At 38.5% G+C, this 13,348-nt stretch overlaps 2 protein-coding genes across 8 annotated transcripts in view; one reads left to right on the forward strand and one right to left on the reverse strand.

The window, feature by feature from the left end:
• Nucleotides 1-13,348, reverse strand: part of LOC122887418 (phosphatase and actin regulator 1-like) — a 48,374-nt gene that overhangs the window by 29,858 nt on the left and 5,168 nt on the right. The window lies entirely within an intron of this gene.
• Nucleotides 737-7,724, forward strand: LOC122887417 (zinc finger protein 665-like). 6 transcript variants are annotated; one of them, XM_044220612.1, is made up of 7 exons: nucleotides 737-910; nucleotides 1,136-1,335; nucleotides 2,590-2,691; nucleotides 2,770-2,865; nucleotides 3,191-3,220; nucleotides 4,999-5,082; nucleotides 5,186-5,220. In XM_044220612.1, exons 1-6 carry the CDS (start codon nucleotides 889-891, stop codon nucleotides 5,005-5,007), a joined length of 459 nt encoding a protein of 152 aa, XP_044076547.1. In that variant the 5' UTR covers nucleotides 737-888; the 3' UTR covers nucleotides 5,008-5,082; nucleotides 5,186-5,220. The 6 variants fall into 6 exon arrangements, with proteins under 6 accessions (XP_044076547.1, XP_044076546.1, XP_044076544.1 ...); XM_044220611.1 differs by having other exon boundaries at nucleotides 740-910; nucleotides 3,110-3,220; nucleotides 5,186-5,227; XM_044220609.1 differs by having other exon boundaries at nucleotides 742-910; nucleotides 4,959-5,082; nucleotides 5,186-7,724.

The following is a 13,348-nucleotide window of genomic DNA, read 5'->3' on the forward strand; positions in this document are numbered from 1 at the left end:
TATCAACATTTCTTTCATGCGGCATTGTCGTCATACAGAGAACCTCTCATATTGTTTCAAAAAATCTTGAAATAGGTAAAACTGTATGGGCACAGAAGGTATGTAAGAACCTTATGTAGGCTGTGAACACAATTGACTGAGCTAAACTGGACAAAAGTGTGCATGTGATAATTTGATTTTATAAAAAAAAATATTACGAAGTACCAATAAAACCATAATTCAATCACCCAACATGTATTAATATTGTTTTTAAAATTATTATTATATTGTTGTGTATTACATTACATATATATTATATGCAGCTGTCACATTTTGCCACTCCACTTCAGCGCTGCCAAGTTTATCCCATGTTACAATGCCGCCATCTAGTGGGGTAATTTGGTAATTCGGTGACAGATTACTTCATAGCACACTAAACAATGGATAAATAGTAAATTCTAGCTTGTCCGCTGCTTGTGTGCCTCTTTCATCACAAAACCGAATGTGTGTTATTAACAATGCCTTCTGTCCTTTATAAATGCCAGGAATATTGTTATGAGAACTGTACTAACAGCCTTATTTTTCCCCACCAGCATTCAGGGAACTCTGCCTCTGATTGGCTAGTACTCGTTGCCTCCGTTGGTTAGGTTGGTTAAAGTTAGAGTTAGGGTTAGCCAATCACATCGTAGTATAGGGGCGGGTCTTCCCGGAATGCTGGTGGGGGAAAAAAAAGTAACGCTCCTTGCACGTTCGTACGTACCAACGTAATGCGTACATTTCCCAAAGAGAAGTCGGCTGTGTCGGACCGGACGTGGCTTCCATATTCCACAGTCAGACGTTTTCCTATGGCTGCAATGTTAGCGAATAGCCATCTTCATAGCTAAAAAGGATTATGTCCATAACGCAAAAATGAGCAAGACAATAACGGATGGTGAGTGTTTAACACTCAACTAAATGTTACCTCCATTCAGTCCGTTTTTGCCCTAAACGTAGATAGGAAGATAGCGTTAGAAAGTGATGTTTTAAGGTAACGGCTAGTGTTAACGAAAACTGCGGAGTATTGTAGCACTGCAATATATGTGTCGGCTATTTTCACTCTAGTGATAAAAACAGTTGTCTATACTGTAATCTTGCAATTTTACATTTGTTTCTTCAGGTTTCTTTCCCCTTTCCTCTCTCCGTCTTATCGTCCCCCCTCTGCAGCTTGTGTCTGCAGCTCTGTGGGAGATAGTGAAGCAGGGAGCTGTGATGTACTATGGTCAGCTGGAGGACTTCGTTACCACAGTGTTGGAAACAGTCCCCGAGCTACTCACGTACACAGAGAGAGTCCAACTAGTTATGGGCCTACGTGCAAAGGTAACGTTAAGAATAAGAGGTACTAAATGTCCATATATAATTAATTCTGTAAAGGCTCTAATAACTCGTCATCTACTATCTACAAAAAATACTAACTGGAGGGTCCAATATGCTACAGAGATGAGATATTAGGCACTTGTCTACAGTGGTGGAATGTAACTACTCAAGTACTATACTTGCACAACTTTGAGGTACTTTACTTTGAGTGCTTTCTTTCTGCTACTTTATACTTCAACAACACTACATTTTAAAAGGCAAATATTGTACTTTTTTACTCCACTAAATTCATTTGACAGCTACAGTTACTAGTTACTCTGCAGAAAAATATAATACACATAAGACTATTTTATAAAGTATGGTGAATTGTTGATCAAACTACCGTATCAACAATATCAGTATCAAAGTAGTTCAAATTAGCTCCACCTCCACCAGCTATAACAGAAAATGCTGCACATTATGTAATAATCAATTCATAAAATACTGTATAGAATTCTTTAACACAGACAGTGGCCATTCTGCACAAGAGGTACTTTTATTACTTAAATTTTGCTGATAATACTTTTACTCGTAATGAAGACCATAGTAGTATTGCTCCTTTCAGGTTAAGGATCTGAATGATCTGAATTGCTCAAGGTGCTTGAGCAGAGCAAATGTTAGATTCCAACTGAATGCATTATTTGTTTTAAGGATAACTGTCAGACAATTCCAATTCCATATATCAGGTTAGGGCAAGCACCTAACACTTGACCTCACCATTCGCAGACTTGTATTCTGCCCATACATCCAATTCTTATATATGGTACTATTGGTGATAGGTTTCAGATGACGGGGTATGTCACTCACGGCCACACCTCCACCAAACCCCCCAGGAAGTGCAGCGTGCTTTGAAGCCAATTTGACATAGTGGCCAAACCGTGTAATTACAACTTCCGGGTCCGTCCAAATGATGCACACTGGCCCCACAAGACTTTTTCCCATAGACTTACACTGTGAAAGAGACGTCTGTAAATCAGCGGATGCTTTTTTTGAGGTATGGGCCGCGCAGATGCGGAAGCTGTGTGGAAGATCCAGGCAACTTTATACTCGTAAGTCGAACGTTTTTGGCTTCATACGTCACTGAGCAACTTTTATAGGAATGAACAGGGCCCCGCCTCCGACGCTGTATCCTGTTCTCATTATACATCCATGACCTCCACATGTGACTTAGTTGAAAAATAAAGCCTTCACTAAATTGTTATATCTTGATGCCAACAGGTGGTGCTAGAGTTGTGCCGCAATGATGATTTCGCCAGCCCTCAGGCCATCCAGCCTCATCTGAGCCGCATAAACACCTACATTACAAACCAGGATAAAGAGGTAGGTTCTCTTGTTAAATCTCCATTACTCTTTGTGTCATTAGCATTCACTTATGTATTTTCTTGTTTGCTCTATAAGACTTCCAGTTCTGAGGTAAAAGCATCAGTGACAAACTTCCTGAAGCTTGTTCACACTCTAGTGGACAATCAATGCCAGAGGAATATCTTTTATCAGGTGGGTTGGTTGGTACTATATCTTTTATTAATTAATTATTAAGATTATGTCCTATGGGGAAAAAAATGTTTAAAAAAAAGTCAATTTCTCAGTTACTATCATTATATGCTGTTCATTTTATTCAGGTTGGTTGAATGTCTTCTTATTGATTGGATTGCCTTAATGTAACTCTCAACATCTGTGGTGGCATCGAAGGGGTCTTGCAGTATTTTGTGAAATGTAATGTGTACTTCTTATTCTTTAGACAATCTTCCCAACAGTGTTCGGCCCTAAATACGACTCAGCCCTGCAAGCTCTAATGAGAAAATTCCTCTTCAATCTGCAGAAGCTGCTGCCTGTTCCAAACCTTGAGCAAGTGGGTACCTGACAAATAGTAATCCTGGGGAAAATAAAGCAAAAAAATATAGATATTTAATAGGGGTGTCACGATTTCAATTCTAAATCGAAAATCAATCGAAATGAGCTTATTATTATGACCTTCAAAATCAAAACCATCAGAGACACGGTACACGGGGGTACCATATGCCACCTCAGGCAACACAATAGATATGGCAGGACATCTTTGCAGGTATCACAAACAATCCTGTACTGTGTTTCAATTTGTATTCTTCCGTACTTGCACTTGCTATTTTGAGTGCATAAGTGCGTTCACACTGACAATTATGGCAAAATGCAGTGCACTATGAGTACCGGATGGTGTATTTATAACGGTCAAAAAGTGTCAAAGAGCGTGGAACGCTCTGGACACTTCTCACCCTCAATGGTCGCCATCTTGGCTATGTAGCGGAAGGGGAGTGGTTGGGGTTGCGCCTGAGAACATTGCACTACAAATTTAAGTTATACTTGTGTTTTTTTCCACTAAGTACCACTATACTGTTGTTGGATAGTAGCCATCAGTATGTTTCTTTGGGTTAATTTAGCAGTCTGTAATGATTTGGTACCGCAAATGGTTGCAGTTCTCCATTAAATTGAGACAACAGTACCCTGTTGAAATTCATGCACTATGCAAGTAAGTGCATTGTGTACACAGTGTACTAACGGAAGTATCCGAATTGAGATACAGACCTGGTGGCTTTTTGCAGGTGAGGAAACTCAAGCTGTTGTTGTAAAGTAGCCTTCTGCCATCTAGTGACTCTTCTTTTTATTTTTGTGTTTAACAGTTTGTTCCCAATTGACTGGTGACATTTTAAATATATTGTTTAAATTTGACCATATGGCCTTAGTGTGGTACATTTAAAAAAATATATATATATGACGGTTATATCATTCTTGAAATATTCCTTTTAAAGAAGAATTTGAAATTGTAAATGACAGTTGTCAGGACATAAAACCAATGATCTGTTGATCTTTACAAATCAAGACTCAATAGTCTAACAATGGCATAGCTGTCAGTGCTGGGAAAAAAATGTTTAAATCAAAAATCGAATCATGACCATAAAATGGAAAGTCAAATCGAATCATGGATTGGGAGAATCATGACACCCCTAATATTTACACAGTTTCAAGTGTATGACTGCACGTATTAAATGTTCAGTATGTTAGCAGTAGTAGCACAGAAATGTTAAATGTTAATACTGTTTTTCCATCCTACTCGTTGTCCACAGTGCATGTTAATTGTAGCATTATTCTACTCTGATATGCTCTACTCACAAGTAGATATTTCAGTAATGCAGTAGTGTGCTGGAGAATTGCAAGAAAATTTGTTTTGTAACCTGCTTGTGAAACTTTGTGTGGAATCAGCTTTATATTGGATATGAGATATCCAGTGGATATTAGTTTTCCTGCCGTTTTATTAACTTGTTAAGTAATCATATCTACATTGATGCATATATTTGTGGTTACTGGAAGAGGAAGAACAATTTACTATCACCAGTTTCCACTAGATTTCCCTTCTCTGGGAGTCGTTGAGAGACGTTCTAGGAAATGCAGAAATACATTTACTGATGTAAAAGTACACAAGACAGTTTTAGGGACGTTGTTACAATAACAAGGAAATTAACAAAATATATGACAACATAACATAATAAATGCAAGGTGGAGTTGAATATAATAATGTCTGATGATTGATTTTAACTGTTCTGTTCCATTTCAAGACTTCCCTTTGGCTCAGTCTCTCCCCTTCTATCTTGAAAGAGTGTGTAGACTTCATGAATCAACCCGAGCCCCTGAATACACTCATTCAGCATCACAAACATCTTGGGCACAAAGTTCCACAAGGTAGTACTTTTCACACAATTCTTGATTGTCTTTTGTATTATTCATTTTTCTTCAGTTTTAGTTACTGAAAATAATTTGTGTTTTGTTTGTTATTTCTTTCTAGCTTTGTCTTCCTCTGGTGATGATTGCATCCTTTCCAGCCTGTCCTATCACCTACCAAAGGTGGACAATGACGAGAGAGACACACTTGTCAAATCTGGATACGTGTGTGTCTCACAAGATCGGAAGAGAGATAACTCACTGGCCAGTGAGTCAAAAAAGGACAAAGAAGAAAACTTTAAGGAGATAAATTCAGAATTGATGAGGAATGTAGAGAGAAATAGACAGCAGCATGTTGATGATCTGACTGAAGACGAAGGAGCCTCTGTAGAAGTAATTCTTCAACCTTTTGATGAAAGTGAGTCTAATGATGATGACGATATGGACAAAAAATGGTGTCACCGTTTGAAAACCTCCGCAAAAACCTTCAAGTGTCTTGTTTGTGGCAAAGATTTTGGTTCCCTTAGCAAACTAAAGAGGCACAGGATTACCCATAGTGGTTGCTTTACAAACAGAATGAGTCAGTCAAATTCTGCGTGCCAAAGTAGCTTTTTTGACAAGATAAATTTACATCCTAAACCAAAGACTTGTATTGAGAATGATGCCGCTAGAAGTGAGCCTGAGCTTTCATCACTGGCAAGTGCCACAACACATAACCCATTAAATGTAAATAATCTTCCAAACTTTGAGCAGTCTAATGATGACTATAGTCTTGTCTGTCATGTTTGTGGCAAGGTTTTCACTTACCCAAAGAATTTTGACAAACACCAGAGGATGTGCATGGTCAGTAGACAAGCAGAGACAGACCCACAGTGTTCCACAAGCTTAGCTCATCACTGCAAACCAAACCATGCTGATAAGACCAAAGAGTTTCTCCCTAGTGAAACTGAAACTGGGTCTTCAAATGTTGTACCCCATGAACCAATATCTTCTGACTCACCACAAGAGCAAACGTGTAAAAGAAGCAGTCGGGTCAAACAATGCTCCGTATGTGGGAAAACATTTACCTGTTCTACTGACTTGACGAGGCACATGAGATGCCACACTGAACAGAGTCCTTACCTTTGTTTTTATTGTGGGAAAGACTTTGACAGCTACGAAGACTGTGAGACACACCAGGAAGGTAAATGCAGAGTTTCAAACCAGCATTCACAGGACAAGTCCTCGAGCAACGCAAATAAAAGGATTCAGGAAAATAGAGTTGTTTCAAGTGGTATAGCTCAGATCCCAACAATCATAGATGCACCTACCAACTCACAGGCTACGCAATCATCTCTGACGTGTCAGGAATGTGGCCAGGGTTTTACGTATTACAAGAGGTTTGAGAAGCACCAATGTTCCAAAAGAGCTCCTCGAAGGAAAAAGCAAACAAACACGAACCATTTCGTTATCAATGCATGTAATATCCTATCAGCTGACAATACCAATAGGAGCCATGCTCAGACAAGTTCTGAAACAAGGGAAAGTGAAACTCCAGTCTCCGCAGACAATGCAGATGCCTCCCAGGCTAAATCTCGCACAATCAAGTGCACCATGTGTGAGAAGAACTTTTCAAAAATTGTTCTCATGAAAAGACATTATTCCAAGTCCCATAAAGTTAGAGGCTCATACCCCTGTCCTTTGTGCAATAGAACTTTTTCTAGGTTGAGCGAATTGGTTCGACACCAGCAAAACAAAAAATTGTACCAGTGCACTGCCTGCAAGAAATGTTACACAAAGCCAGGACTACTAAATGATCATGAAAAACTACATACTGCAAGTGTAACACCACGCATTTGTGAAACATGCGGGAAAAGCTTCAAATATCTCGCTCATCTGATTCTGCACCAGCGCAAGCATAGAGAACGGCAACCTAGTGTTTGTTCCTACTGTGGGAAACAGTTCAATACAAAAGACAGCCTGAGAGCGCATATGGTGAGGCACACAGATGGTTACCCGTGCCCAGTATGCGGGAAGAAATTCTATCAAAAAACATACCTTAAATGGCATCTGTATAAACACACGGGGCAAGAGCCGTACCTCTGTGACACATGTGGGAAAGGCTGGCCGAGTGCAGCTCAGCTCAAGCTTCACATGGTTCAACATACAGAGGATAGGCCGTTTAAGTGTGAAGACTGTGGTGTGTGTTACAAGAGGGGATCTCATTTGATGGCTCACCGTAGAGCCAAACATATCGGGTTGCGGCCATTCGTGTGTGAGGTTTGCAGCAAAGCCTTTAGATTAAACAATGAGCTGAAAAAACACATGATGGTTCACACAGGGGAACGGCCATACACGTGTCCAAGGTGTGGCAAAACATTTACGAGAAAATCTCGCCTTAGGGAACATAGAGAAAAGGCATGTCTGTAACTTCATGTTGTTTGTTGACTACTGTTCACGATTCATGTGCCATACTACATTCTACCACCACATACAGTACATACATAAGTAACCATAATAACTTACGCTTAATATAACCTTAACTTGTGTCATCCACTGTATCTCAATGCTGTGTATGTATGACTTTTATGGTTAAGCTACAGATGTTTAAATAAACTACTACATTTTGTCTGACATTGTGAATGATTTTCATTCACTGAGAATAAAAATGGCCTTGCTGCACAGAGTGTGTCAAATCAAAGTCTTTTCTAAAATGTGCTGTAGTCTACAAGGTTTCTCCATGGGCTACAAAAAGCTCAAGGCTGTCTGATAGAAGTGGGAGGAGGCAGACTCACAATTTGGGTGATTTTGGGTGAATCCAATCTAACGTTAATAGCGTTAGAACAACTGGGGAAACATACACTCACAGGGCTATATGATGCGGTAACATCTGTTGTGACATGCTTAAATAAACCCAGTAGACACAATGCTTTTCTTGATTAATGTTGTTGCCTTTGCATACATGGGAGTGGAGCTGAAATGATTTGTCAACAGAAAATGAATGGGCAACTATTTTGTTAATGAATTGTTTTATGTCATTTTTCAAGCAAAAATGCCACTGTGTGAGACCAGCTTCTTAAATGTGAGGATTTGCTGCAGTTCATTGTTTTATATCATTATAAATTGAATATCTTTGGGTTTGGACTGTTGGTCAGATGAAACAAGCACTCTGAAGACATTACCTTAGGCTCTGGGAAATGGTGACAGACATTTTTCACAAATTTATGATTTTTCTAGACCAAACTATCAACAGATTCATTGAGAAAATAATTCATTCAGGTTATTTGATAAATAGGCATTATCATTAGTTGCAGCTCTACATAGGAGGAAGAGACAGCCAGAAAAAGAATTTGCAAGTGTTACAATTTGATTAAAGTGATTCAAGTTTTTTTTTTTGTAATAGGCAAAGTTTAATGTTTTTCCAGTGAAATTTCAGACTGCATATGAACTTCTGCTGATGCTCTAAGCAGCTATAATCCTATAATAATCAATGTAAAAAATATCTCTTTACAAGTAAAAGTCCTACACTCAAGCTTTTACAGAGGTATGTATTGTAAGTATTGGAAGCAAAAGGCACTTTGCCAAAGTTTAAAGTCATTGAACTGTTTATATAGTATTACTGATGCATTCACATATAATCTGTTGGGTGAAATCATCTAAGTATTGACACTTGGAAACATGTTTTTGATCATGTGTGTTAGCTAATGATTATTAACTATTAATTAACTATTATTAATGATTATTTTCTGCAATTTACAGTGTATTTTGTCTGATGAATCAGTAATACTGATTACTTTCTAAAATACTTACTGGTTCCTACTGGTACTTAAATGTAGGTACAGTGGAAGAAAACGCATCTTTGGGAAACAAGGGAATAACAATTGGGTATTTTTCGAGGAAATGAGGAATATTATTATACTGTATATATATTATACTGTAAGTATTTTTGTAAATACTGGGTACTTACAATTGTTATTCTCTTGTTCCCCATAGTCTGGTTTTCTTCGACAGTAAGTATTTTAGAAAGTAGTCAGCATTACGGATTCACAAGATGAAATTACACTGTAAATCGTGGACTGTTTTATAAAGTGTTACTGTTTAGTCTATAAAATGTCCAAAAATTGGTGAAAATTGCCATTAAACAACACATTTACAATGATATGTTTTTGTGCTTGGTAAATGACTTGAGTGGTTAATCAGTTATTAAACGGTTTGTGATTAGTTTTCTGTTGATCAACTTATCGAATATCCAATAAATCATTTCTGCACTGGTGTATGTATACTCATTTAACCTTGTGCAGTAGAATACTGCTGCAGAAAAAGCATTGCTCCACCAGAGAGCAGTGGTGCTCCAGGGACTGCCTCAGTTTTCATCAGCCAGACTCTGGCTATTTTATGTAAAGGATCTATAAGTTGATTCATTCTTAATTTCACAGACCACATCCCACAATTGAGACATGCAACAAAGTTCCATGAAAGCATGCACAGCTGTCAAAATGAAAACAACTTTTGGACTACAGAACATTTTGATATTGGAAATTGTTATGTATGACTGAACTCTTCTTTAAGTTTGAGAGGATAAAGATGCAACTAATGCTAAATTGCTAAATCTTTTAGATCTGTTGTCTCAAACATCAGACCTACCTTGTCTGTGTTCCTTTCATTTGTTCTGTGCTGAGCTCTGTCTCTGCAGAGCAGAGGAACCCACAGTTTGGGTTTTTCCACTTTGTCTGCTAATTAAGTGGTGCAGACAAGGTGATAGAGGGTGACAGACAGCAGCTTTTTGGGGGGGAATGAACATCTCTGTAATAACCTCACAGTAGGAATGCAAGGACGTTTCTATTAGTCCTGTTTAATGAAAGGTGCAATAAGGGAAAAGGGAACACTGTATACTTTCCTGTTTCGCTGCACATGCAGAGTCTTGAAAGGGCTGTGGACATGATGTGCTATACAAAATCAAATTTTGAGGTAGTACGGTTTGGTTTTATGCTCTCAAAATCACACTACTTGACAGCAAGCAAGTGAAAATCGAAAGAGAAGAAATCCCACAAAATGAAAGCAATCTTCAGTGGGCTCTGCAACACTTAATGGTAGGCAGACTGTGCCACTCCTCTGGGATGTTCTGGCTGTGTCTGCAGAGACACTGATTTTTTTCTCTGACTGAAACCTCCATCTGTCCTGCTCGCTCTTGATGAACACCACAGAATGGAGTGGACTATTAAGAGCTTAGGTCCCCTCTGGCCTCTTCTGGCTCTGCTGAAGTTAAGACTACTATCTCCTGGTTTCAGGCACAGGTACTGTAGCTCAGCATCATATAACATGTCACATCAAAGAGTTTTCGTAGTTACTGATGAGCCATGGCTGCTGTCATAATTGACGGTGTTACTACAGGATAATTTCCCATAGACTATGATACAACAATCCATGGAGTATAAGTCATTTTGAATCTGTAATGCCTTCTGGTTTTGATACAACAATGGCTCTTGATGTGAACCCATTCACTCCCTGATCCCAACCACCAGAATCCAGACCCAAAATTTTCTCTTAGAATATGGACAGAAACCCCAGTATCGTGTTTCAGCATTTTAGAAAGCTTGATAAAAGTAGTTAATTCTCTGTGAGAAAATAAAAACTGTCTGGTTAGGGTTAGTGGAACTTTTTTGCTCAAATTTTGTATCAAATTTTTTATCTGTTTTGGGGCACCCTGGTGGCCAAGGGGCTAAGCTGCCAACCATGAACTGCAGTGTCTCCTGTTTGCATCCAGCCGGGGACCTTAGTTGCATGTCATTCCCCATATCTCTCTCCACTCATTAAAGGCATAAAAAAGCCCCTAAAATAATATAGATCTGTTTTGACTGTCATGTAAAACCAAAATATGAAAACTAAGCTTTGTCCTTTAGATTTTTTGTTTAGTTAGTTTGCACATGTGTGGAATATTTATGTGATTATAGAATGTTACAAATTATTCTGATTAGCATAATTGTTGTTGTTTTTTAACATGCGTTGCTGCATTGTATGTCTATCAGAGTGTGTTTTTTGATACTAACACTGGGAATCTTCAACGCCAGACATTTTCAAAAACCTACACATAGAGTTTTTAATTAACTTTTAATTAAGTGCAGATCATAGTATTTTAATGACTTGTAATGCTAAATAATTACAATGTGTATGGTGGTTACTGTTATCTCGTGACTGCTGGGATTTCAAGATTTTAAAACATACACATTTTCTGGGAATGAACATTTGCAGATGTTGCCACAAAATGTTTCAAAGAGACATACTGTATTTAACTCATTGCACCATTAAATAGATACCCTTAAATAGCTATAGTGAATGCTGTTTAGTTTTATTCTGAAGTACTCAAATATGGGACAAAGTTAAAAAAGTAATTTTATCACTAAACTTATTATGTGATGTGATTACAAAATCAATTCTATGTTGGATCTGTAAGATTTGCTGGAGAAAGGATGGGAGCAAAATGTCCCCTTGGTTCAATCACTTAATTTCACAGAATTATTCTCTTCAGATCCCAGTCATTTATCCTGTAGGCTATTAGTCTGTTTTTACACAGACTTACATAACTGTCTGAAAAGTGCAGGCATAATTTACCATAATGTTCTGTGTAGAGCACACACAGTACATCTCTATTTCATTTGAAGAGCTTCACTCCAAAGTAAGGTTTACACTATAAAATAAAATTTAATATCCGCTCTATAGTGATTGATAGCAAAATTGAAAGGGAGACATGGCATGACAACAGTTAATACTGCAATATTTATAGTCTAAGAATTCCAAATGGCAAAGTTTTTCCAAAATGGAAGTAACACTTGGAATATTATTCATTTGTGGTTTATATTGTGACAAAACATTTGAGAAGTGCTCAAGGCCTGAGGATTAGCAAACATCGAGTGGTGTTGCTAATCAAATGTGGTACAATAATAATAATAATAATAATAATAATAATAATAATATACATCAGCTGTTAGGGTTTTTTTCTTCACATTTAAATAATAGAAATATTGACCAGGTTTGGAAGTGTAAGAGCCAAAATGTATTCTGACTTTTATCATTAGAAGTAAGATACAATTTTGAAGGACTGCTGAGTGGTGCAATGCAGCTTTGATTGAATTGAGTCCCAGGTTTGCAGCAGTGTTGAAGGGATTCTGACTCTGTAAAGTCTCTTACTCAGCAGAAATGTCCTTAAGAGCTGGTTCACTATGGGAGCTGCACTGGTGACGCCAGCAACAAATGCCATTCTGTAGACATTCATCATATCCACTTAATGTCTGCCCATCGTTTGTCACCCACCTGCCTGACATTATCTCGCTGAGAATATACATTTTGTTGCCATTGTAGATATCAAGGATATCACCCACCCATCCTGTAGGCAACAGACTGGATACAGTGTGCTGCCTCCTTTGTTTTATGTCTTTGTACCCAACAGTATTCATGCATGTTGCTTTAAATTCAGTATAACCAGCATTAGAGACTAACAGTGATTCAGGCTGAGATCTCTCCTCCAGCATAATTGGTCCTTGGCAATGCTGCCTTTCAGATTGCAGTGGTATCTTTAACCCTCTCTGCCCAATGTGCTGCTACACTTACTATAAATATGACCCATAAGCACATCGTTATGCAGCTCTCTTCGGCTTGGGAGGCTTTTGAAAAAGGCGTTATTTCTCAGCTGGCACGTAGAAAGCACATCACAGCCAGGCGCCTTTCCCACACTTCCAAGTGTGGCAGAGAGTGAGAGAGTGAGAGAGAGAAAGAGAGAGAGAGAGATGAAAAGGAAGTAGAGAGAGATTCTGGGAAGATGCAGCTTCCTGCAGGTTCTCATTGAAGACACCTGCAAGTCGTTTTCTTTAAACCATCTTGCTACAGAAGTTGGCAGGTTTTCTGGCCAGGTGACACTGATGGTTGATTGAACTTTTATGTAGCAGGAGCATCCAGTAAGAGTCCTGGAAATAGCATTGCTATTTCTGCTCTGATTTTCCCACTCATGTTTTATTCAGAGCTGGGATGCTTCAGCACAAGAAGGCCTATGTGCAACCAAGTAGGGAAGATGGATGCTTGGTTGTTTTTTGAGATGCAGTCTATCATAGGATGGCCTGAAATGTCAGCCATGTGAATGTGTGAGATGGGGGGTGGGGCCTATAAAAGAGAGACAGATTGGAAGCGACAGAGACAGAGAACTGATATTAATCTCTTGCCACTAATTATCACCACTTTGTTAAACACTTCACACTGCTAATAGCCTCTAGTGTTGCTACAAACAGCTAAAAACATTACAAATTCAACAGCTGCTGCA

The sequence above is a fragment of the Siniperca chuatsi genome, linkage group LG13 (assembly GCF_020085105.1).
Source record: "Siniperca chuatsi isolate FFG_IHB_CAS linkage group LG13, ASM2008510v1, whole genome shotgun sequence".
NCBI classification, from domain to species: Eukaryota; Metazoa; Chordata; class Actinopteri; order Centrarchiformes; family Sinipercidae; genus Siniperca; species Siniperca chuatsi.